The sequence below is a fragment of the Sinohyriopsis cumingii genome, unplaced genomic scaffold (assembly GCF_028554795.1).
Source record: "Sinohyriopsis cumingii isolate HCF-2022 unplaced genomic scaffold, ASM2855479v2 utg000974l, whole genome shotgun sequence".
NCBI classification, from domain to species: domain Eukaryota; kingdom Metazoa; phylum Mollusca; class Bivalvia; order Unionida; family Unionidae; genus Sinohyriopsis; species Sinohyriopsis cumingii.
In genome coordinates, this window is record NW_028315950.1 from 964582 (window position 1) to 992580 (window position 27999).

Genomic DNA, 27999 nt, shown 5'->3' on the forward strand with positions numbered 1-27999 from the left:
GTCAGTAAACAGTGCTTTGCTGTTTGTATTTCTGACTCTTCAACAAACAGGATTAAGATGAAATGGGGGGGGGGAGACATGACGGCTGATTGAGCAGGCATTGGTGGTCTATATTGCTCTCCATTACATAGGTTGCTACATTGATTTATAAACTGAGAAACATTTTTAGACCACTGCATTGTTTGGTGCTTGTATGTGTATGCCAGATGACCGGTGCCAGATGACTGGGTAAACATCTGTTGGTTATTTTGTATTATGGATTGTGCAGCAAATGTATACACACAATGCATTCAAGGCAAACACGCAGAACACTTAATGACTTTATTGTTGATTGTTCAATAATAACTAGATTAACAAGTATCAGCTTTTTAAGGAGTTGACATCTTTCAAAGTAAGCAAGAAGCAATGGTATGATTTTACTTAAATACTATAAAATATTATACTTACATGACACTTCAGGAGTCAACCTGACAGTAAATTTTCAGTTATTCAGGTCATCAAGATCTGCTAAAGGGTTATGATAACGAAAATGATGAAAGTAATTTTGTGAAAGTTTTTATTTGAAACGTTTGTGGATGATCAAGGCAAGGATCTATTTACATAATAACATCTGACATGGTCTAAGATTTATGTCCAATTGCTTAGAGTATGTGCCAATCAAACACCATTGAGGTGCTGGACAAATCTAGAAAAAATGGCAAAGTCAGAATCCCAATGCAGCCAGAGAACAAAAAAATTACTTCAATAAAGCAAACACTAAACACTAAAGTCAAGAGAAAATCTATTACATGTCTAAATAAAAAAAGAATTAAAAAGGAGCAAACAATATGTATATTTACGCTGTTGTGAGAATAGCAAAGTTTTATTAGATTTCTGAATGGGATGATCAGTACATACACATGCACAGCATATCCACAAATGTTATTAGTATAGACTGATCTGTTGGCATCAAGACTTGGCTAATTTATGTCATAGATATTACCGATGATTACCTGTTAACAAAAATCCCTCTAATCTGCCATCAGATAATGTGACAGTAGCGCTAAGTCTATTCTACTTGCAGTTTAATATGCATTATACACAAATGCATTACACACAATGCATTACACAAGATGAAGTTAACTTGCAGCAATTTATAGTTCAACCAGTACAATAGGATCTATGACTATGTTGTACTGAGGTGTCTTAAAGTGAAAGACCATTTTATATTACTTTAGCATGAACTGAGACAGGCCTTTTTTTCCATGACTTTTAATAAAAAGGTTTTGCCATGGATTGGGAAAGGCTTTCATGACTTTCGAAAAAAAAAAAGATTTGCCATAAATTGAGAAAGGGGCTTTCTATGGCTTTCAAAAAAGGGTTTGTAATGAATTGAGAAAAGCTTTCCATTACTTTCAAAAAGGATTTGTAATGAATTAAGAAAGGCTTTCCATTACTTTCAAAAAAGAGTTTGTAATGAATTGAGAAAGGCTTTCCATTACTTTCAAAAAAGGATTTGTAATGAATTGAGAAAGGCTTTCCATGACTTTCAAAAAAGGGTTTGTGGTGAATTGAGAAAGGCTTTCCATGGCTGTCAAATATGCAAATCAAAGCAGCTTTAGTAGCTAATTCTACCCATGACTCAAAATCTGGGAAAACAACGAAAACTATGTCCTGCTTGCACTTGTTTATCATATTGTTAATGCATCAAGTAAATTCATAAGCAGGAGAATAAAAGGAAAGACAGGCAATGCAACATTGCCTATATCACTGTATCCCAGTATAAAGTAACCTTGCCTATATCACAGCATAACAGTATAAAGCAACATTGCCTATATCACTGTTGCCCAGTATAAGGTAACATTGCCTATATCACTGTATCCCAATATAAGGCAACATTGCTTATATCACTATAGTCTTTTATTGCTCCACTGATGGGCTTGTTGAATCACATGTTTTTCTAAGCAATGTACTCCAATTCAAGACAACCTCACCCAATTCATGGTACACTTTTACATCTTCCTGGAACAGTCTTATATTAAGGGAATTTTGTATAAGTCTTATATTTATAACAATTCTAATCTCCAAATTATTACTTGTCAGTGAAAAATAAAATAGCCAGTTTCTGAAGTTACATCTTAAGGTGGCAAATTCAACCATTTGTATCTCCGTGATTGGAAAAATTGAAGTTCTTGTATTTTCCTATTTTGTTGTCTTGAATTTACTGGTCTGATTGCCTCATAAGAAATTATTTAATAACATCAACATTCCTCAAAAGTTCACACTTTCCTTTCAGTTCACTTTTTAGCTGACTCTGGGAGCCGAGATAACACATTAAAGTGACCTAACAATCCCCAGTGATCACTTGGAAATCTCTGACATGACTGCAATCTCTCCAAACCGACCAATTCAAAATAAACGGGCTGAACTAGAGCCTTAGGTTTGCTGTGTCTGATATACAGTCTGTCAAACCGACATTTGGGTTTGAACTTGCTACTATATTCCAGGTTGTCATTGCGTGCCATATCCCAGGTAAATTTGGCCTCTGGTCGCTTACCTGTAACCTCCCATACATCATAAACATTCTCTGGCATACCCCCAATTTCATTGAGCTGTCAAAAAAAAAAAGAAAAATGGATATCAAATTATATCAGATCTGAAAACTGAAAAACAGAGTAGCTGCTAGACTGAACTGAGAATGATTTCATGAAGCATTAAGCCCCAACACAGCCTAAAACCTAACATAAATTCAAAATTAAACAGACAGGAAAGGGTAAGAATATAAACTCATGCATGTTATATGGTATGAAAAGAAATTGTTTCTCCCATCTAATACGTTCCCTATGTCTTTCCCGTCATTTCCCCTTAGATGTTACACGCTTAGACAAGAAAGGTAACCCTATGCACTTGATCCATTTTATATGCTTTGACGGGAAATGGTAACACTACACTCAACCATGTTATGCATTAATAATCATCCTAATATTTAATCTGTTTAAACAGAAAAATTAGCTATATATTATGTTGTTTACAAATTCAATATCTGCATTCAGGTACACAGTGAACTTGATTTTTTACAAGGTCGAGTACAAAATACAAATGTAGGAAACATATTGTTTTAAAGAAAAGCAAAAAATAAAAGAAATTAAATATACATTGAAATGGGCATGCAACAACATATAGTACAAGACACCATATCTCTTATATACCTGAAATATTAATCAGATAAACTTTGGCAAATACCAAGTCATTAAAATTTAGCTAGGAGATCACATTTTAAGTCTTTTCATAACCAAGCTTTAGCATCACACAAACCTAACTGATCATTTAACTTGTCAGTCCATTACTGTTTAGCAATAATATGATTTTCAAATTAGTTGCTTTGTGGACATCCACTTAGTAGGATGACAATAACATGTTGTTCAAGATGGCAACTGTCACAAGACTTATGGAGAAAACCACACGACAGTATGACTTCCTGATCAGGATGAGCAGCAATAAAAAAAATCAGAGTCTTTACCTCATTGTCTCTTAGATTCAAATCTCCACCAAATATCACAGTTCTGTCAGCATCAGCTCTCTTTACACTTTCAAATGCAATTTTAAGCTGGTTCTTTCTCTCTTTTCCATGCTCCTTGGTGCTCTCTAAATGGGAGGTCAGAATGTCAAACTTTATTCCTTTCACTGTGCACTATGGGTAAAAAGAATGATGCTGTTTAATCAACCTCAAACAGTCATAGAAATATTCCAATGAATGTTAAACCATCAGAGATTCTGAATACTTTAACAATAATACATATTATTAGCAATTTGTTTCATGTAATTTTGTTATTAAGAACAATGTTAATCAGTAAAACATTATTACCATCTCTTAATTTATCTCCATATAAAGAAAAGGACTGATAAAACAAGAGAAAGTGTGTATGTAAATGTGTTCAAATGCAAATCTGACATTTCTAATGGTATATTTTGCTACTGAATCTGACAGGATTTCCTAATAACAGACATGCATCCTATCTTTATATATCTGATCTCAACAACTTTGGGATTTTACTTTTGCTGGAACTATGTCAGTGGACAGTATGTCAACACTTTAATTTTTAATAAATGGAGTTCTAAATCAATAAAAAATATGTTTAAGAATTTTGTAATAAATACAAACAATTAAGATACAATTAACATATTTATACTGTTGACTTCTTATCATGCTAGTTTGGCAATTAAAAGACAGTAACATCCTCTCTGGTTGCCACAGAGTCAGAGAGTCCACCTCTGATGAGGGAGGTCACGGGTTCGAACCCTGGCCTAGTCATACCAAGACTTATAAAAATGGTACTAATAACTGCCTCACTAGGCGCTCAGCATTAAGAGGTTAGTCTTAGGACTGGTCAGCCTGGTATTAGAATAATGTGCCTGGGTGGGACATCATGCTACATGTCTGCAGCATGATGCCCCAGTGCTTGACTTCACTATAAACAGCCAAACTGCAAACATAGTAGCGATATGACTGAAATATTTTTAAAGCTACGTTAAAAATCCAAATCACAGACACAAAAGACAATAACAATATATCCATTAAACTAAGAACAAGATTTTGACAGTCACAAATTACTTGATGGTTATTTAACAAAAAAAAAAAAAATACAATCTGTGAAGCTGTATTATTATGAGTTAATGAAGTCTGTCCCAAAATAATCTTGTTTTTCCAATAAGTGGCAAACCTTCACAGTTAACAGATTTCGAAGCATCATGCTTGAGTAGAAAGGCATAACTGTTGCATCCTCAACTGTTGCAACATTCTGTTGCAGGAGGATAGCCGTGTAATATTCCTTTTCTCCACCTGGAATAAGGTCATATGAAGGACATTTCTCCTCTAGTATCTTCTGTGTCTCCATGACAACCTCCTGTAGTAAAACTACATGAGGCTTTTCTCTGGAATATGAAATAACATGGTTAACAATCATATGCATAAACAAAAGGGATGTGTATTTAACTGATTTTACAACTTGCATTATTTCATAAATGGAGAAACAAAACTGACTTGCAAAATCCTCTTTCTACTGACCGTGGTGGGGGGGGGAATAATTTACTGTTATTATCTATATTTCAGTGCAAAAATTTGGGAAAAGAATGAATTTAATAATTTACAATCATTTTCAAAAAGAAGTTTTATGATTACAAAATCAGCTACTACTGTTTAGTTCTTGGGAGACAGACCCATGTGTGACAAAAATAGATTTGATCCACCCTCATACAAAAAACAAAGCAAAGCATGTCATTATCCATGTCACAGTAACATACATTTACTAGCAGGCTCCAATCTAGATTTACAGTTTGTTTTACTTGAACAAAATCCATGCTAGATTTACCATTCGGGGTTAAGTGACTTATCTCCCATGCCTGGCAATGGATGAAGTGACTTATCTCCCATGCCTGGCAATGGATGAAGTGACTTATCTCCCATGCCTGGCAATGGATGAAGTGGTAGTAAAATAGGGTGAAATTAGTGCAAACAGTCAAAAATTAGAATGTTTACAAAAGTTGCCCCAAAACAGCCATTTTACTCAACGTTTGCACCCTCTATCTCAAACCAAACTAAATACTCATTAAACCTTATGAATATGTAATAAAAAAAATATTTAAGTTTGATTCCATAAAACAGCTGTATGGCTTTATAATTGCAAAAGATGGTAAACTCCAAAACAAGTTACTGCTGACTTTGGTGACATAGCAAGGTACAAGTGCTTTCCAACAGTATATCCTAGTTGAAATACAAAATAAGCTAATTTTACTTTTATATATATCACCAGAATATTATATATGTTCATGATTGGACTACAAATGCATACATACTACTTGATCTTACTCACCCTCCCCCATACACACAAATAAACAAACTTCAAATCCCCCTCACCACTGTGTCAACATACTAAATGGATGGCCCCTAATAAAAGATTTACTGTATATCATCACAAATTTAATACTAACAAAACGATATATGAGCATCAAACCTCAACTCATATTTTTCACAATTAACTCGTATTCTGTATGTCAACATAAAAGCCATAAATAAACCAATGTGTGTTCCGACTTCCAGTCTCATCTTAGCTTGCAGTACCCCAATTATGCAAACTTCAGTAGCCAAACAGCAAATTTTAGCTTGCAAAGCTTTTATAATTTGGTTGCAATAGTCCCTAAGAACAGATATTAATTGAGTGGGGAAACAATGGCAGTGACAATAAAGGTTTTAGCTATGGCAAATTAATACATAACTACATAAAATCCAGGGCCTGCATGTTGAGCCTAAGACCAAATCAATGAGTAATTATATCAAATTCAGGTCCAGCATATCGAGCCTAAAACCAAATCAATGAGTAATTGCATCAAATCCAAGGCCAACATATTGAGCCCCAAAACAAATCAATGAGTAACTGCATCAAATCCTGGGCCGGTATGTTGAGCCCAAAACCAAACCAATGAGTAATTCCATCAAATCCAGGGCCTGCATGTTGAGCCCAAAACCAAATTAATGAGTAATTGCATCAAATCCAGGGCCTGCATGTTGAGCCCAAAACCAAATCAATGAGTAATTGCATCACATCCAGGGCCTGCATGTTGAGCCTAAAACCAAATCAATGAGTAATTGCATCAAATTCAGGGCCTGCATGTTGAGCCCAAAACCAAATCAATGAGTAATTGCATCAAATTCTGGTCCTCCATATTCAGCCCAAAACCAAATCAATGAGTAATTGCATCAAATCCTGGGCCGGTATGTTGAGCCCAAAACCAAACCAATGAGTAATTCCATCAAATCCAGGGCCTGCATGTTGAGCCCAAAACCAAATTAATGAGCAACTGCATCAAATTCTGGGCCTGCATGTTGAGCCCAAAACCAAATCAATGAGTAATTGCATCAAATCCAGGGCCTGCATGTTGAGCCCAAAACCAAATTAATGAGTAATTGCATCAAATTCAGGGCCTGCATGTTAAGCCTAAAACCAAATCAATGAGTAATTGCATCAAATCCAGGGCCTGCATGTTGAGCCCAAAACCAAATCAATGAGTAACTGCATCAAATTCAGGGCCTGCATGTTGAGCCCAAAACCAAATCAATGAGTAATTGCATCAAATTCTGGTCCTCCATATTCAGCCCAAAACCAAATCAATGAGTAATTGCATCAAATCCAAGGCCTGCATGTTGAGCCCAAAACCAAATCAATGAGCAATTGCATCAAATTCAGGGCCTGCATGTTTAGCCCAAAACCAAATCAATGAGTAATTGCATCAAATTCAGGGCCTGCATATTTAGCCCAAAACCAAATCAAAGAGTAATTGCATCAAATTCAGGGCCTGCATGTTTAGCCCAAAACCAAATCAGTGAGTAGTTGCATCACATCCAGGGCCTGCATGTTGAGCCCAAAACCAAATCAACGAGTAATTGCATCAAATTCAGGGCCTGCATGTTTAGCCCAAAACCAAATCAATGAGTAATTGCATCAAATTCAGGGCCTGCATGTTTAGCCCAAAACCAAATCAATGAGTAATTGCATCAAATTCAGGGCCTGCATGTTTAGCCCAAAACCAAATCAGTGAGTAATTGCATCACATCCAGGGCCTGCATGTTGAGCCCAAAACCAAATCAATGAGTAATTGCATCAAATCCAGGGCCTGCATGTTTAGCCCAAAACCAAATCATTGAGTAATTGCATCAAATTCAGGGCCTGCATGTTTAGCCCAAAACCAAATCAATGAGTAATTGCATCAAATTCAGGGCCTGCATGTTTAGCCCAAAACCAAATCAATGAGTAATTGCATCAAATTCAGGGCCTGCATGTTTAGCCCAAAACCAAATCATTGAGTAATTGCATCAAATTCAGGTCCTGCATATTGAGCCCAAAACCAAATCAATGAGTAATTGCATCAAATCCAAAGCCTGCATGTTGAGCCCAAGACCAAATCAGTGAGTAATTACATGAAATCCAAGGCCTGCATGTTGAGCACAAAGCCAAATTACTAATCAATTTTATGTTAAATCCAGGGCCTGCATCATAATCCCACAACCAAAGCATTGCTGTAAAACACATTATTTTTGACTCCATGGTGATTGTTGTTGTTGTTGTTATTGTAGGGTTTAATGCCATTTTTCAGCTCATGATAGGCTATACATCACTGCCATCTCACCTTTGTCTGCGTGGGTTCGAATCTAGGATTCAGCCAATGTGGGTATGTGAGAAAGCTTGCCAGTAGCTTCTCGTTGGTCGGTGGTTTTTCCCAGGATTTTCCCGGGTTCTTCTTCCACCATTAATACTGGTCGCCATGCAGAGCATATCGTGTGCTGAAAAATGGCATTAAACCCATCAACAACAACCGACAAATTGCCGGGCCTCAAAATCCAATACAACAGTTTATATTAATACATCATTTGACATATGTTCATTTAGTATGACTGAGAGTAATTTTAATGTCAACTACGTTTTTGAAATTGTTTTTATATCTGTATATTTGGGATCCAAACTAAGTCGACTAAGGTTGTTTGCAGGTCATGTGTATGATTGGTCACTTACTGGCTGTAGGTCAGTTTCCATGTGTATGATTTGTCACTTGCTGGCTGTAGGTCAGACTTGTCATGATAGTAACAAATAAAGGAATTGGCTGTCTCACAACAAAAAAATGCTGTGAAATGAGAAGTCAGTGTTGTGGAATAATGTTATTTAAATACAATTTCACAAAATCATTTTGCTGTTGTTGTTATTTTGGGTATAATGCCATTTTTCAGCATCTAATAGGCTAAACATTGAGACCAATATAACTGGTGGAGAAGGAACACAGAAAAAAAACCTGCTAACCACCCACCCATATAAAGCTATTAGCAAGCGTTTTCACATTTGCAAATTGGCAGAGCCTGGGACTCAAACCCATTTGGACAGAGGTGAGATCAGAAAGGCTAGAGCTTTAGATCACTCGGCAACATGGGTCCTCCACAAAATCATTTGCATCTATATACAGAAAACTGTCGATATAGCAATTCACTCTTTTGGTACTTTACATATTGTGTGACACAGTTACAGTGTTCATTCCTAAATGGAGTTAATACTCTCCTAGAAGGCTACTGTTATTGCACAATCTTCTCTAAACATTCAGTTGACAAAATCATGTATGACAAATCATATTTACATTTAAGTATAAATAATAATAATAATAATAATAATAATAATAATAATAATGAGGACTTTGTATAGTGCATAATCTTTAGAAGCTCTAAGCACTTCACAACATTAGACAAAACCTATAACATAAAAGACATATATAATGATATGATTACAAAAAACAAACACCATGAAATTAGAAAACATGTTGAAATATTTAAGGTAGGAAACATTATTAGGTCTTTAAGTTTGTTCTTTCAGTCAAAATAACTGAGTTTTAAGAGCACTCTTGAATGGGATCGCTGTGTCTTTGTGTCTAAGGTCAGTGGGCAATTCATGTTGGTGCAATGTGAGAGTACTGTCCAGAGTAACACCTAAGTTTCGTACTGACTGTGTGAATTTAATGTTGGTGTTGCTGATATTTATTGTTTGAGGTAAAGGATGTGAATGAGAAAGTCGTTGTGTTGTGATCAGAATGGCCTCAGTTTTATCATCATTCGTCTGCAGCTTGTTACATGTCATCCATGATTTCACATCAGAAATGCACCTCACTACACCTTGGATGGTAGCATCAACTTCAATTGGGTGGCTAGATTTGTATATTTGGGTGTCATCAGCATACAATTGGAGAGACACTTGATGATGATCTATGACACTTGACAGCGGCTGAGTGTATAGAATGAAGAGAACAGGTTCAAGAACAGACCCCTGTGGAACACCACAACATAGATTAACTGGGCTGGAATGAATTCCATTTTCCACAATTTGTGTCCTGTTGACCAAGTAGGATTTGAACCACAGTAAGGCTGTATCATGAATGCCAGATGCATTCTGGAGACACTGAAGTATATATCATGGTCTATTGTGTCAAATGCTGCAGACAAATCAAGCAGAGTAAGGACTGTAATCTTTCTGCTATCTAAAGCAGAGAGAATGTCATTAACTACTTTTAGAAGAGTAGTTTCAGCACTGTAGTAAGGGCGATATGCAGATTGTACAATGCTAAAAAGACTGTTTGAATTTAGATGAGATACAAGCTGGGATGGAACAACCTTTTCTAAGATTTTTTATATGAATGAGTGATTAGAAACTGGGCAGTAGTTCTTTAAATTGTTATGGTGTAGTGTTGGTCTATAAATGTTGGGCACAATGTTTACAAATTCAAAGAACGAACACTTTCTTTATTAGCCTGGTAACCAACTTGAAAAAATGGAAAGGTAATTTAAATTTTTATGCTGCCAAGTGCTAATAGGTGGTTACCATAAATATCTAGAAAAGAAAAGGGAAATTAATATCTTAAGATGACACAAAATTAAAGATTACTGAAGTAAAAAAAGAGTAATTATGAACAACACACCAGGTTATTTTTTAAATATAGGTGTCTGACACAACTGGCTACAGTCAACATCTGCTTCAGCCTCAGGGCAGCCATTACAATTTTATTAACAGTAATATTAAAGAGAATTTTCCCCATTTGTTTATAAGTCAGATTTTTCCAGACCTATAACAACTAGCCAAAGCTCCCCAAACAGGCCCTGAACTGGACTGGTCAATATTAAGTTGTAAATCATAGTAGTCACAAAAGTGAAGATGGTAAATTGATGGAGAAATAGGAAGTCACTCAACCAAAAAGGAAATTTTGTGAATTAAATTTCATTTGCCTAACTGTTTTAGCATATATTTTTAAATTAGAAAGTGGTCATGCTATTTTCTAGCTGCCACATTATGATTCTGAAGGTCACAAAAGGTCGAACAATTAACAATTTTCACTCACCAATTCTAAATTTTAGTCACAGATGCAATGATTTTATTTGCAACCTGAAGCAACAATGAGAGTTAACCATTTCCTCCAAACATTTAATAAGATAAACCCAGTGCCACGTCCCATAAAAAAAGGGCAGGACTGTATGAAGGAATTGCTTCTCTTCTTTTTCTGTACAATTCATGCAATATGCCATGGTCAAAAGAGGCAGGAGCACTAATTTTAAGAAAGTTATTTCATTTTCAGTCACCTATTGAATCAACTTACTTGTTGATTTTGTCACAGACTCCTTCCACTCTGGACTTTTTGTTCTTTGGATCCAAGCCATCAATGTTCCAGGACATTACACGAATTCTAAAGGGCTCAGGATCGGTAGCAGAATTGTAGCTGCAAAAATAGATGGAGAATTTGCATACTTCGTTTCAAGCAAGTCTTTAAATCTTATAATCTACTCACAAATACACCAATTGTCAGGATCACTATCTGGTTACACAATAGGTCTGTTTAGAGGTTAAACTCACATATGGCAACTTGACAAATAAATGTATCTACCAATGCTACTAAGGTATAAAGGGTTGTATTACCCTGCCCCCCCCCACTCTGTGCACGTCTTTCATTTGTGCCTTGCCCCTCATTTAATTAGTCAGATTGCCATTCTAACTTATTTGCATGCCCTACTGTCATTTGTCTGTTGTTGTCATGTTTGAGTGACTGATATTTTCAAATACTTATGACAAATGTTTCAATTAGCTGAGATTTAAATCCTATACTGAAGATCCTAATGCTCATGCTGTATTATGAACTCTCTAGTCAGGCTGAATGTAAAAATGTGTCCTGTCTGCAATACTCATTCTATCTGCATTGAAAAGTATGAAACTAGTCAGGACAGCAATACAGTCCAGTACCAAATCTAGGACTTACTATTTCAAACCAGATACTAGGATCATAAAATCACGCTTGAAATTTATCCCATAAAAATTAACTTTAAAGAACTGAAGCACATTTTACAGTTGGTCAGTACGTGTATACCAACAGCCTCATCTTTTTCTGGTACAAATTTTATTGGTAAAAAACAGAATATAATGTGACCACGCTATAACACGGTAGTTGGAAGCCACAGAATCCGACCGTGTTCTAGACCGAACCATGTTATAAGCAACCAGGTCAGTTAGCTGAAGAAAATGATGCATGTACCTCAACAAATTTGCAAGGAGGGTATGTAGGTAATAAATATGGGCAGGAAAATATGTACTTCATAGGCACAGTTACCATCTTAAATTGATGCACATTAAATAAGAAATACACCTTAAGTGAAAACAGAGAAGACATATATAATAGTTTACTTTATTTAGAGAACCACAAATTGGTACATATACGTGAATACTGTTTATATATATATGTCTAATGTATAGCATGAAGAGTATCAACACCATGTACTCACCTGCGAACCTCACCATATACACTGCATCCACAATACAAGTGATTCCATCGAAAATATGCAAACACAGAGCTTTAAAATATTCAGTGATTTTGTCAGCGGTCATATTGGTCTGAATTTAGTGAAAAAACGTAGCACAATCACGTAACGAATGACAAATCACATTTGCTTTTCAGTACGTCCCAAGTCAGTAAAAGTTAGTTTGTGTTTTAAGCTGCCGTTGGTAGCGTTAGTAAGCATAAACATTTTCCCAACAAAATGGAAACTTTCACAGCACAGTTAACGTGTTCCAGTCACGTTGGAAAATTAAAAAAATCCATCAGATTCCATCATTTTTATTTAAGTTTGGTACTGACTTCCTTTGAAGAAAAGTTCTTGTTTTTATTGAAAGATTGTAGTAGTCGGCTTTCTTTGATGAAGGGTGCATGAGTTATTGAAGTCACCGCTAAAGGACAGCTTTGGAGAACCAAACAAATGCCCATTTCTTATTGTGGCGGCAACATCAAATAATTGTATTGCATAATTGAGACTGATTTTTTCCATTTGCTGAGTACATTTTCATAACAATCGGTGCTTCAAAGGTATTCTGTTTCCTCTGAAATTTCAGCAAACAATTTTATCTGGATACATTTTAAAAAAGGAATTGGCCATCGTTTGGACAATTCTAGGTACTGTCCCTCCATGCCTTTTGAATAAACCAATAAGTAAAATGTAGTTTTTATTTTTTTAATTTATTCTTACATTTGTGGTAGCAGTATGATGCTGCCTTCCACGGAGGCATCTGAAAAATTAACAAAGGGTCAATGGATGATAGAGAAAATGTGAGTGTTCTGAAGGATTTAATTCTGAGTGAAAAGAAGAGGAATTTTACTTACCATCCACATACAAATGTCAGTCTTTGTAAATATATTAATTACTAGCATGCAGCCGAAAATCCGATGAAAGATAGATTACAAGATAATGCCCAGTCCGGTTGATCTCCGTTACCAGAAATCTCAACAACAAAAAAGCGGATATTGCACAACATACAGTACTCATGCTAGATGTCAAGATAAGCAGATTATGATATAACAATGCACTGTTTAGGTGGTTTGTCAATATGGACAAAGAATCTGTTCATGTAACAATATAAAAAATTATATGCATTTTATATCCAGTTTGCGGCTTCCTTTCATGGGGCCTCTGAATTACTGCACTCCAAACCAATGGTTGTATATAGGAGTTCAAACAGCCAACAACGTTGCCAATAAAAAAAAATCGCAACATGGTATATTTAGCCACCAATAAGGAAAAACAATCCAAGTTTGCGACATTGGTGAAGACCTACGCGATCCCAGAATAAACTTTTTATGTGGTTTTTTTCGTACTTTTTAGAAGAAAAAACTACTTTTTCGTGTACGAGAAAAATACATATAAAATTTCAGGAGCCACACCATGATGATCTTGTATTATTCATGCAATCTCTTACCCAAAATGATAATAAACTGTTTTCATTTTTTTCATACTTTCAAGAAAGAATTTTTTATTTTTTTTGTGTACATGGAAAAAAACCATGTATATGAAATTTCGGGAGCCACACGACAACCGTGTTGTGTCCGAATTCGTGTTATAATGGAGTGTGCCATAGCAGGGTCCCACTGTACAGTGTAAACAGTTTATACCAGAGTAAAGGAACCTCTGATGATCAACAAAACCAACTGATCTTCACTCACAATTTTGGTCAATTTTGCTGATAGCCATAAGTCAACACTAAAAAAACAAAGGTTTAAAAAGTATAGCCCTACATGTAAATGAACTTGAATTTAACTAGATTTTGTGAGAAATTCATGTTGTTGTTATTGTTGTTGCTGTTATACGGTTTAACACAATTTTTCAGCACAAGATAGGCTGTATATGGCAGCCGGTATAAATGGTGGAGGAAGAACCCTGGAAAACCCCAGAAAAAACCACCGGCCCATGAGATGCCACTGGCAAACTTTCTCACATACCTACATTGGCTGAGCCCAAGACTCAAACTCACAGAGAAAACCAAAGGGATGAGGCTCTTGAGGGGGAACTAAAGTCAACTTTAAGCCAATGACATTGTTGCAGTAACTTAAGTGTTGTAAAAATGTTTGACTTGTTACTTAATCTCACTTAAAATACCTCCAATCTTCTTTTTTCTGCAACCAGGCATGACAGATTTATTTTTATTATTGTGCATTAGAAATGTCATTTGTTTTTAGAAACAAAACTCCTTGTTTTTGTTACTTCAGATGCATAATCATTGTTCTATAGTAGACTGGTCAACTAAACCCTGACATATTGGAACCCAGGTATGTCGTTTGTTTGACACTCCCGACATAATCGAGATAACTGGTTTTGACTATATACTATTTGTCTGTCTTGCTACTATGACTGTATGTACAAAAAGTTAATCCTGTCAAGCATGACCCCTTTTAACATGTATTTCACAGTACACAAATCAATTATACATTGTTTTTACACATTGTCCAATTAAATAGCTTTTATTTGCAACACTGAGACTGATCGTGTTTTTCAAACGCTTTGCCAATAACCCTTCAAAAACAAATTCAATAAGAAATACAAAGACTAGTCATCATAAATCTCTATGATTCCTACTGCATATTCCTCCCTCGGTACTGATAAAGTACTATTCTTTCTATGGTGCATTCCTCTCTCATTATTCATTCTAAATCACTATGGTGTACTGCAAACTCCACCCTCAGTACTCATCATAAATCCTTGTGCCTTCTACTGCACATTCCTGTCTCAGTACTCATCATAAATCCTTATGCCTTCTACTGCACATTCCTGTCTCAGTAATCATCATAAAACCCCATGCTTTCTACTGCATATTCCTGTCTCAGTAATCATCATAAACCCTATGCTTTCTACTGCATATTCCTGTCTCAGTAATCATCATAAAACCCTATGCCTTCAACTGCATATTCCTGTCTCAGTAATCATCATAAAACCCTTGCTTTCTACTGCATATTCCTGTCTCAGTAATCATCATAAAACCCTGTTTTCTACTGCATATTCCTGTCTCAGTAATCATCATAAAACCCTATGCTTTCTACTGCATATTACTGTCTCAGTAATCATCATAAAACCCTATGCCTTCTATTACATATTCCTGTCTCAGTAATCATCATAAAACCCTTAGCTTTCTACTGCATACTCCTGTCTCAGTAATCATCACAAAACCCTTTGCTTTCAACTGCATATTCCTGTCTCAGTAATCATCATAAAACCCCAAGCTTTCTACTGCATATCCTGTCTCAGTAATCATCATAAATTCCGATGCTTTCTATAGCATATTCCTTTATCAGTACTCATCATAAAATCCTAAGCTTTATAAGGCATATTCCTTCCACAGTACTCATCATAAATCCCTATCCTTTCTACTGCATTTTCCTGTCTCAATACACATCATAAATATCTATGCTTTCTATAGCATATTCCTTTATCAGTACTCATCATAAAATCCTAAGCTTTATATGGCATATTCCTCCCACAGTACTCATCATAAATCCCAATCCTTTCTACTGCATTTTCCTGTCTCAATACAGATCATAAATATCTATGCTTTCTATAGCATATTCCTTTATCAGTACTCATCATAAAATCCTAAGCTTTATATGGCATATCCCTCCCACAGTACTCATCATAAATCCCTATCCTTTCTACTGCATTTTCCTGTCTCAATACACATCATAAATATCTATGCTTTGTATAGCATATTCCTTTATCAGTACTCATCATAAAATCCTAAGCTTTTTATGGCATATTCCTTCCTATGTACCTAACATATATGACACATCTTCCTACTATGGCTACATGTATAAAGTTTGGTCAAACATACTGGAAATGTCCAACTGAAATTATTTTATAATAAATCTGACAGTTGATCCCAAGGTCACAAGTACGACATCTCTCCTGTAGATATGTTGCCCATGGATTATCTATCTGCGGGATAAGTGTCAAACTTTGGATCCCTGGGATCAAATAAACAACAAAGTTTATTGAATTTCCATCCAGTGGTATAGCAGAAGTTGTTATGGACAGATGTGGATAGATCAGATAGAGCTCATCCCGGTACTCAATGCCAAGGGCCCATCTAATTTTAGATCATGCCAGTCCTGTAATCTAAGTGAAGTGCCCGTCAGGCTTGTAAACAAAAATTAATTTTCATGAGGAAACCTTCATCCTGCTGATGAAATGTGCAAACGTATTTTGAAGATGTTGACATACGTGCCATAATACGCCAAAATCTAAATCAGATCACCACTGTCCTACATGAAATTGAGAACTAAAATTGAAGAATGGCATGCTATGCTAAAAATATGATTTTGTACTCCCAAACCCCGACATGAACGTGTTTTGAGAAAACACAATTTTCTGTAATTTTCAACAACAAAAAAAAACAAAGAAAAACAACAGTATATTCCTGTTACATGTAGAATGTATAAACAGTAAACAGTCATGACTGAAGCTGATGTAAAACTATCCCTTGGCAGTTTAAATAGTGGAAATTAAAGGCATATAGGTCAGGTATAAACCACCATTTCACATATTACTTAACTGACTGACAATAGCTAGTAAGAATTGTTTAAAGGCTGCAGTGGGTGAGCCCATTTTGCTAATTTGCATAGGTAGGATCAGGAAGTGGACCAACCAATTATAGATAATCGACGAGATCCTAGTATCATGTCGCCCCTCATGGACGGGCGACAGATTCAGAAAGGGTCTGTCTTGTCATCAGATTTTGGTTCACTTGAGGATATACTATCATATTCTATGGGAACAATCTTATTCTAAGGGTGCAATTAATGAACGGAGGCATCAAATGAAGGTAACATTATGTAATGACAGAAAAGATGAGCCTAGCAATTCAAGTGACTTACATCAAATGTTTGTGAAAATATACCGTGACTAACATTATAAAATGCAGTATATTGTGATTTAAAGTAATGTTAGTGTAAGCTGTATCTGTTAGTAGAACACAAATTTGTTCATAAAGCTTGTTAACATAAGTTATGACTAACAGGAAGCAGCAAGTAATTACATATGGTTTTCTAACTGAAAGTACTTTTAAATACAGATGTACTGAGCTGAAGCATGTAAGTGCATGATAATGCAGTGTGTCAATCAACTAATTAGCAATACAGACAACAATACTCATGTGTATCTTATTATAATATCTTATATGCAGGGTTAACATGATTAGTATTGAGTCATGCAAGCTATTGGTGTTCAATATTTTCTAATTTATTCTTTGTTCATTCATGGGGGAGAATAACAAAAATAAAAGAACCTAATCTGGGTTCAAGGTTTACCATTGTTGGTGCACCATAGTCTTTGGTGCTCAATGTGCACCCAAAACATATGGTTCTGGTTCACAGTATCAGGTTTGGATGCAAGAGTGCACCAACCATATCTGGTTCACTGCCTCTATGATTTATACCCATCTTGGTACAATGGTTTGCTCACAAGCAGACGACAAAGTTCTATTTATTAAATTTCACACCAAAAGTGTAAATTCTATAAAAGGAATAAAGTATCAATATAATGTTTGTGAATTTAGAATAATAAATTATAGGCGCACTGAATATTAAATAGAGTCGCCATATGCAGATGTAGGTTATTCACCTTCTACTTAAATGACAAAATAAATAAGTTAAAAACACGTAATTTTACTAACTCACAAAATAACACTCTGCTAGTGTTATTTTATGCAATGGAATTAGTTAAACAACTTTAAAATGTGTTTTACCATAGCCACATCTAATTTTAAGGTTGGTTGAAACATTTTTGAATTTAGCGCCTTGGACAAAGACAAAGGTGACAAAGTTCGTGAACGCTGACCTCCTTTTATACTATTATTATTGACCAATCAGAATTTAGCACTTGTGATCATCGGGCAAGAAAATTACTGAGCAATCAAAATCAAGCATCAAATATTCTATACTGAAAGTGACATAATCATAGAAACGTGAAGAAACAACAACACTGGACATGCTAAAGAATTAATTCTACAGATTTCCACACAAATGATTAGAAATAAAATGCAACTACACAAGGCATCATACATTTAAGATGTAAGTGGACAGCCGTGTGACAAAAATGTCAAATCTGTTCAAAATACATTTCCTACAACATCCATCGACAACACATCATAGCGGTAATACACAACATGTGCTCTGCATGAATAAAGGTTCAAATCACGTCTGCCGAAATAAGTCTACATATCTGTGAATTAAAACTAGGACATTTTAAGCATAAAAAGTACATATAACTAATATGGTCATTCCTAATTGCATGAAATAGCTCACTTCATGAACAAGATATATATTATGATGGTGCAGTGAACGAGAAATGCCATGCTGTAAACATGCTAAAGCTGACGCTGTTGACTTAAAACATATATACCGGCATAACACAAGATACATGCAAAGAACAAAAGTTATTACATGTCATTACCTTGAATGAGAATTTTTAAGCCACATGTAAAATATTTTTTGACAAGTTCATGAACAGCAGTAAAGTTTCTTTTAAGTGAGATTTTACTGCATACACTGTATTTAGAACAACAAAAAATAGTGTTAAAATATAATTCATTTCTTGAAGCCAATTTTGGAAGCAATTAGCAAACTCAAAATAATTAAATTTCAGAACTGGTTGACCGAGTTTTACACTGTGAAGCACGCCAGTGAAAAAAAAAGAAAAGTGGGGAGGTGCTATAAATACTTTGCACATACTGCAAAACAATACACTGAAATATGTCAACTCAGTTCTGACCAGGATTCACTCAGAGAATCCAGCAGAGAAGTTTGAACACAGGATCATCAAGTCCCTAGTGAGTATAGTGATGAACACAGGACCATCCAATCCCCAGTGAGTAGTGATGAACACAGGACCATCCGGTCCCTATTGAGTGTAGTGATGAATACTAGTGATACTTGCATTACGTTCAAACCCCTATGAACCCCACTGAAATTATTTTCGAATTGTAGCTACTGCAACGTTGTGTTACAATATTAGAAAAGGAGAGATTTGGGGCATGTGGAAATTGGAGTCCAGTCTTGTGGAATTTCAGTCAGGGCTTATTAGTGTATTTAAGTCACCAGTCTGAAAATAAATTCTTTGAGAACTGTATCCCCAGTACATTTTTTAACACGTGAGAATAAAATGGACAATTTTGGTTGCGTGTTTAAATTACAATGTGGGGATCTCAACAGTTTCTACCTTATGAGCCATAGGGTATAAACAGACCATGTGGTTAGTGCATATATGCTGTATTCCAAGACTCGTATAGCAAACCTGCCAACTGGGACAAAATTGTATCATTAAGGCAGCTTATTGTTTTCCATAAATCTGACCAGTTTTCCATAAGGTGTAAAAACTATCTGGTTCTCTGACTAGTTCCACCAAAGCTAATGTGAAACCAGGATCCAAATAAAAAATTGAAGAGCCAATTATCCGGATTTTACCGCAATAATCATATTTCCATAGTTTGTCCATTTATTTTGTAAGTCTGTATCGTAAGGGTCAGTTTCACAAGACTTGCAACCAAATCATTGGGGTTGGCAGGACTGAAATTAGTGTTTTCAGACCCCAAATGTGATCATTGCACATGACCAAAATAACTGACACCATCCAACTGAGAACAAGCTGTCTTTTTATATGTAGTCATTGCCACTCTCAATAGTTTAGCTGGGGGTTTCAAGATAATCCAAGTGTCATGTTTGCAGTCACTAGAGACTAGATGATACTGTTATTCATATTTCCCTGATGGATTCTCTTTCAGTTAATCGGGGCCCTGAATGACCGAGTGGTCTAAAGCACTCAACGTTACAGATCAATGCCATTTCACCTCTGTCGGCATGGGTTCGAGTCTCAGATTCTGCTAATGTGGGTATGTGAGAAAGCTTACCAGTAGCTTCTTGTGGGTCAGTGGTTCTTTCCAGATTTTTCCTCCACCACTCATACTGGCTGCCATGTATAGCCTATCTTGTGTTGAAGAATTTCATTAAACACATCAACAACAGTCAGTTAATCCTGCTCAGAACTGAGCTGTTCTTGACAATGTTGCGTGTTTAGGCTCGTACAAAAGTAACAAGAAAAGAGTGAAAACAACAAACTTTGTAAAATTTAACAAATAATTTATTTCCCTAGAAAAACAAAGTAAAATTGAGAAAAAGAACTTAAAGTTTTAGAAATCAAATCCAAAAATAATCCAAGAATTAAAAAATAAAAGTCCTAGAAACAAAAAGTCCTAATTGAATCCTGATGAAATCCAAAATGGAAGATGACATATGCTGTGGTCAGTGTTGTACTGATGTGTCAACAGTTCTTTGCTGAATCACAAAAAATATATTCCAATTTGAATTCTGTATAAATTTTGATAACTGTCTTTGCCCAAGAATTAATTTAGAGCACAAGTATTTCCAGGTGAAAATAATCTCTTGGAATCCAAAAAATTTGAAGAAAAACAAAATAATCAGCCCCAAAATGGGTCACAACAGAAAACACTATTCAGAGATTTCGTAAATGCTTAATTACGCATATTTGGATGCCAATTTTTGATCTGGGACACAGAAAATCACTGAGGCAGGAGTCCTCTGTATGCACGTAATAGAAGTGCGGCAAATTCTAAGATTTGCCAGTCCTGTTTCAGCCACCTGCCTTGTGGGAAAATGTTTTGATCAATTAGCTGTGCTGACATTTACAATGATAGAATCCAGTGACTGAAAGACCCCTTGATGTACATACATGTTGCCATTATAAGATTACATCAAAAAGAACATGATGTAAAAGACTTTGACTGGCAGCTGGGTGGAAAATGTACTGATATTTTCAGTGACTGAATTCAGACTCAGAAAGGCACAGAGATGTACATGTGGTAACTTTATAAAAGTAAATCAAATAAACTTCAGCATTCGTTATTGTTTATTTCCGAATGTATCAGAATAAGTAGTGCACGAGTATCAAGATATGTTGAGACTTAGACAAAATGCCATTCTTAAATGATAAGTATTTTGGGGTTAAACAGCAAACTTACGAAGATTGTAACGAGAGTCAGTTCGGATAAGACAGTAGCTAAGTATAAGAAAGTGTGTGATGCCTAGCTAGTGTTTGGAATAAGTCCTTACTTGGATTGACAAAATTCAGTATCACTGTGATGGACGAACAAGAACTTTTTAAGAGGTACTTTGACTGACCATACCTTAGCCCGGTTAGTTCTAGTGTTGTAGTGAAATGTATTCATCAATACATCTGTAGCTAGGCCTAGTTCTGATATCAATTACAAACAAACTCTTGCCCATTCACAAGCATATGTTTTGATAGCCGATTGACCATTAACCCTTTTCCAAGTAAGGTCACAACTATCAATTTCCTGCATGATAAAACATACAAACATGTGTTTTAAGATCAGAATCAGTGATCTGGATATATATTAACTGCCTCTTGCACACTATTTCGTCATAAAATTAGTTTGAAAATGTAAGTGAACCAGTAGACCTAACGGGAAATAATGGCGGACTTTGCTAAGTCTGGGATGTACCAGTCTATTAGATTGTCTGTTTTCATAAATCATCAGGCAAATATTTTCAGAAAAATAAACAAATCATTGAAAGCAAAGCCAATGTATTATTTTATTAAAGATTTAACTTTAAAATGAAAATTATGAAGGTCAGAAACGTATGGGTCAATGCTATGTTGTGGAATTCATGAAATGCGCTTTAAGGTCTAAGATATTTTCGACCTAACACATATTTGCAAAAATACGGGGAAAAAAGCAGCAAATCAGATACTGTTTAACCATTGCCTAAATTTACTACAAGGACGTAGACAAAAAAATAAACCATAAATTTGCAATCCTGTCAATGGACTATTGTAATGAAGCTATAGTGAGTGTTTACATTACGCAAATCTCTCCATCTAAAAATAGATGCACTAACGTATGTGTTGATTCTGTAGGAAAGAAGGGACTGCAACTTTTGATGGTGGGACTCCTATTTTTACCAAAATGGGAGTACTGGACTCCTAGTTTTAAAATCCTAGCGAGACCTCTGCTATTCTTTCTCAAAACATCTATAATAAATCTAGCTACAATGAAAATAGATGCTCAGATGTAGTAAAAACCAAACTGATACATGTTATTTGTCACATACTCCAAGTATGGAATAAATTTCACTTTATGAATCTTACTCTGAGAAAGAATTTTTTTTTAAAATTGTAAAAGTTGTTTGCCATAAGTTTTATTGGTTCTGAGTTCAGGAACTAGGTCAGCATTATATAAAAAGTTTCTATTATTAGTTGTTTACTAATGAATAAAATTTCTGGACAATGTCAAATCCAGTAAATAAAACACATTACAATAACATGTAATGGAATAAAAATTAAAAAACCTTACAAACAATTAAATTAAATCAAATATACAGAACAACAACCATAACATTAGCATCGTCAGAACTGTATCTGATGAAATCTAACCATGTGAAACACTTTTCTCTGTTGAAAAATGAACATACATCTGGGACTGAAAATGTCATGGGGGGGATACTATTTTCAACATTAATGAGAGCTTTACAGGTAATTAAGCAATAACAAATGCCTATATTCAGTACAGGTTTTAATGCTTTATTATGACAAATCAACTGTGCAACGCTGTCGTTCAATCTATTTCATGGCTAAAATCATTCTGAAAAGCATGGGTTGTGTATTAGCGATCTGCTTACTTTGCTCATAACTTACTGCATCCTGATCACCTTAAAAATCAATCATAGTTGAATACTTTTCCAACAAATTAAATAATCATGCATTGCATTTAATATACAGAGTAAAATCGGAATCCAAAGAAATGCTGTCATTGTTCACAAGTTTGCCAATAATTTTGTATACAAAGGGCTTAAATATTCTCATTCAAGGCAATGGTGTGTAATAACTTTTGTACTTCAACATGAATGTAGCATTTCTGTTATTTACCTATAACAAAATGAGTTGGGGTTTTCCACTTTGTGAACATTACCTCTGCAAAGTCCCTACAGGACCATTAATGGACTTAACTCATCACCCCAGCTATTGTCAGCCAATTAAGTAATATAAGTGGAATTGTGGCTGTTTGCAACTAACCTCCTTGCCATTTAATTGCCGCTATGATAATATGCCATATTAATGACCCAAGGATAGTTTAATAGAAGCTCTAAGCAGGACTGTTCAGCATTTATACATGTTACAGGTGAGGAAGTGGTAGATTTCTTTTTATGAAATAATTTCTGTCAAAGATGAATGAAAATCGTGTTTTTATAGCATAATAAAGAATCACATTTTTAGCACAATACATCCTATTGTGGCAAGTATGACATCCAATGGACGTAGAGAAGTGGTTGTGGTCTGGAAAGGATGGATCAGATGGGAAGAGTGAGTTTATCACAATATCCCTAATGCTCTTTATTTCAAAATGTCAAATAAAAAGCTGTACATGCCAGTACAGTATCAACAACCTTGCTGTAATCTTGTCAGCTCCAACATCTTCTTTTGAGCAGTTTCCATCTGGTTTTGACTTCAGATCCTTTGCAGAGAAAGAATGTACATCCCTCTCTTGGAAAAATGAATTAAGTGATCTCTGAAAGAAAGAACAAAATGTGGGTAGAGGGACTTCAGCTGACAATTATTATTATTAAGAGATGACCTGTCGTCAGTAACTAGGATTTACACTGAGATAAAAAAAAATGAAAATTTGATTAAAAGAAGACAACTAGTCTGAAATACACCTGTATACTGACAACTTACATTTGTTTAGTACATTCCACAATGTGTTAAATAATACATGTACATTATTTAACACAATGTGGTGCGTACTACACAAATGTAAGTTGTCAATATGTGCATGAAAAATCCATGAATTCAAGTATTTGATCATGTTAGAAATTTCATGTATCAAATTCCATTAGAAAACATAACTAAAATGTACATATAAAAAATGGTAGTCCTTGTTTAATCGATATCCCATTGTCAACAAACACGTTTTGTGAAATTCACTCTGATATTTATTATCCTAGTAGCGCATGGCTGTATAGTTGTTTATATGTCATATGTATTTAAATTGGCCTAGATTTGGGTCAGGCAGTCAACTACCCTGATGCAGAGGCTACCAAGGGGATGAGGCTATTCATAGGGAAATGAAAATGTGAACAAATTAAAAGTCTTACATTCTTGTGAGATGTCCCACCTTCATTTAACTTGACAACCAGATATATATTGTTTGCAAATACTGAAACATTAATTGGAGTTTTAAACCACCACTGGTAGCAATTGTAAGCATGAACTTTTTTGTTGCAAACAGGAAACTTTCATGGCACAATAAATATGGAAATTGTACATGATCTAAACCAGGCTTAAAAGTCTCAGGATACTGTACTTATGGAAATTGTACATAATCTAAACCAGGCTTAAAAGTCTCAGGATACTGTACTTACGGAAACTGTACATGATCTAAACCAGACTGAAATGTCTCAGGATACTGTACTTATGGAAACTGTACATGATCTAAACCAGGCTTAAAAGTCTCAGGATACTGTACTTAATGGAAATTGTACATGATCTAAACCAGACTGAAATGTCTCAGGATACTGTACTTATGGAAACTGTACATGATCTAAACCAGCAGTCTCAAATTCAAACGACCCATAGGGCCACATGATGGCATTTTGGATGGCCCATGGGCTGCACCACCTTTGTTATCTCAAATGGCACCTTGTGATGCCAACCATTTTATGGGCCACAGGATACAGTTTGGTGGGCCGCATGTTTGAGACCACTGATCTAACAACAAAACTAACCAAAATGGCCATACCCATATGCTTAAAACATCAACCTTAATTAGTCTAAAGTACACTATCTTCGGCAGTTTTTTAAATAAAATGAATTTTGCCTCAGTAGACAACACCTGCTTTTCAAAGTGAATTATAAATGATAGAAGTCCTTTTTATTTAGTTTACAAAAAGTGATGCATTTTTTTTTTATTGGCCTGAAGTAAGGCCAAGTTGTATACTCTATAATCCAAAGTACACACATGATCCACACACCAATGTAAAGGAGATTAAAATTTCTTTTAATATCACTAACACATGCAAAATCTTTTCTATAACCAGTGAGGAATACACAAGAAATTCTTTTGCTTTAAAAATCTAACCCTACACAAAATACAAAACTGTAGTGCCCTACCTTTATCAAAGTCAGAACACTCACTCAAACAGACCTATACAATCAACTACACTTTGAACTTGTTTTAGTCACAAAGTCAATTATACACATTCCAAAAGTTATGATTAACATCTTGATAATTAAGACTCAGTCCTGTAGCACAAATGTTTTTTTTACAGTGTTAACAAAATCTGTGCAATGTAAAAGACTATTGCCAAGTCCAAAGGAGAGTAAAATAAATATCAAAAGTTATGACACTGAACAAATTGACAATATGTAACATAACTTTCATGCACAACTTTATCTTATGCAGTACAGAGCTGAGCAAATCCCATAGCCCGACATCCCAGACTAGTCATTTTTGAAGTCGGGCAAGTAAAATTTTCCAAGTTGATAGTCTGGGACAAGTGCTTTTTAAAAAAGTTGGGCTAGTCCTTATTTTCGTGCTTTAATCACTATATCTGCCTTTATTTGGCCAATCATGCCCTCCAGGCGTACTGAATACTTGATTCTACCCCTATTCGTGTATACATTTACATCCTGTTACAGTATGACTGCATATTGGACTAAGCGACCAAATTATCGGCAAATCAAAACACGTCAAACAAAAGAAAGCCAGTATGATCAATTAGCAGTGTTGTAAGCGGTTTTGTTGCAATGAGTTTACTCAATCTAGATCATAATGAGCAGCTCTCTATGATTTTAATACAGCGAGTCAGTGTAATTAAATTAATGAAAGGGACTTTACCGACACCAGGGTTGGTTTCCTTTATGAACTGACTAAATGACAGTAATGATTCTTTAATTTATAATTGATTATACAGATGATTAACTTCCACATGTGATACTGTGTTTAAAGCGAAACAATTACGCTAATTAATGAGCTGTTTCAGTTGGTATTTCAAAGAGAAATTTGAGCTTATGATCACTTTAGAAGTAGTTGTCAAGCAAGCTGATAGTTACTCTGCGGATAAAATAAGTATGCTAAATTATTTTCGCAAGGATGGTAACAACGTTGATTTGGAGAAGGTAAATCTGTTTGAAAATGGAGGGATAAATCGTAAGACGGATACTGAGTGTTCTTGTTATCCCTGGCTTGAATATATGACTCGGAAGGTGGCAGACATATACATGGACATATTTTCAAATCCATCAGCTAAAATATATATACATGAACCTGAATAAGCCAAATGTATAACAACCAATGTTTTTAAAAATTAAATTCTTCTAAGGAATAATTATGTTGTATATTATTTCGTTCTTTCTTTCTTCTGTGAATTAAGTACATACATCTCATCAAATCTCAGCAAGCGATTACCATTTTGGGACCAGTGAAAGGTAAGGTGGGACTAGTGAAGAGTAAGGTGGGACTAGTGAAGAGAAAGGTGGGACTAGTGAATTTTCTGAAACCACTTGTCCTGGACTAGTGGTTATAAAAAAAATTTGCTCAGCCCTGCAGTAATAAAAATACAAATAATAATCTTCATTTAATGTGGCTTTTCTTTCTTCAACAATTAGCATCAGCAATTATAAGGCATTATTACTTCAATGTACATAACATGCTGAGCTAAGATACTTTTCTCAAAACATCCTGACAGCATGGAGTTTTGAACTCAAGATCTCTGACTAGGAATCAGACATTCTGCCTCCTGATCTCTCCTGCAAATTTCTTGTAATTAATTCAGTAATAAATTACATACAGTTAACATGTAGGTCTCTCAATACGCTAACTGTTATCTCTTGCACATTTCTTTTCTTTTTTACATTAAGAGATCATTAATTCAGTTGAGGTAAAAACTCTTTATCCTTCATCACATTATGAAACTTATTTTGCAATAATGACTGTGTTGTTAATGTTATACACTTAAATAATGACTGTCAGGCTATAAATTATAAATAAATGAATGAAATGATTAATTTTAAGTTCTGTGCATTTTTAATATATTAAAGATTTTCGTTATTTAAATCGGTAGGGGGTACAAACAAACAAGGATTTATGCAAAAACTACAGTTAAAATCTACTACCCAAGTATAGGTTGTTGTGAATTTGGGGGTGGGTTTTTTTTTTTAAGGTTGTTCAAGTTGTATTTTTAAAACAAGACAAGACTGTTTCACTACAATGATGGGTACATCTTTTTGCACAACAATGCACGTGAATCAGTTTAGAATATGAGGTTTAGTGTAACGTGGCTGGGATGTGATACGATTTACATTCAAGATCATTGAATGCAGCCTTAGCTAACACGAGTTACATCGAGGTCCCAATCCCGGTCTTGCAGAAAAAACATAGCCAGTGCAGTGTCTGTGCCTGTGATTTCTGCGAACTTTTGGCATCTTGCTTCGCATTCAGACGCACTTGGCAAGTTTATATCTTCTTCTGATTCACTCATATTTTTAACACTGTTCGCTTTATATAGGGAACCAAACTGATCGCCAAATTCCCGCAGTTTAACAATCGG

The 27999-nt window shown here is 35.2% G+C and overlaps 1 protein-coding gene across 1 annotated transcript; it reads right to left on the minus strand.

Moving 5' to 3' along the window:
- Nucleotides 1–307: 307 nt before the first annotated feature.
- LOC149772899 (tyrosyl-DNA phosphodiesterase 2-like) lies at nucleotides 308–27994 on the minus strand. Its single transcript, XM_089947116.1, has 6 exons — nucleotides 27793–27994; nucleotides 23839–23960; nucleotides 11155–11274; nucleotides 4701–4911; nucleotides 3500–3670; nucleotides 308–2591 (listed from the first exon to the last, which is right to left on the minus strand). The coding sequence occupies exons 1-6, from the start codon at nucleotides 27928–27930 to the stop codon at nucleotides 2277–2279; spliced, it is 1077 nt and encodes a 358-aa protein (XP_089803242.1). The 5' UTR covers nucleotides 27931–27994; the 3' UTR covers nucleotides 308–2276.
- Nucleotides 27995–27999: the final 5 nt, after the last annotated feature.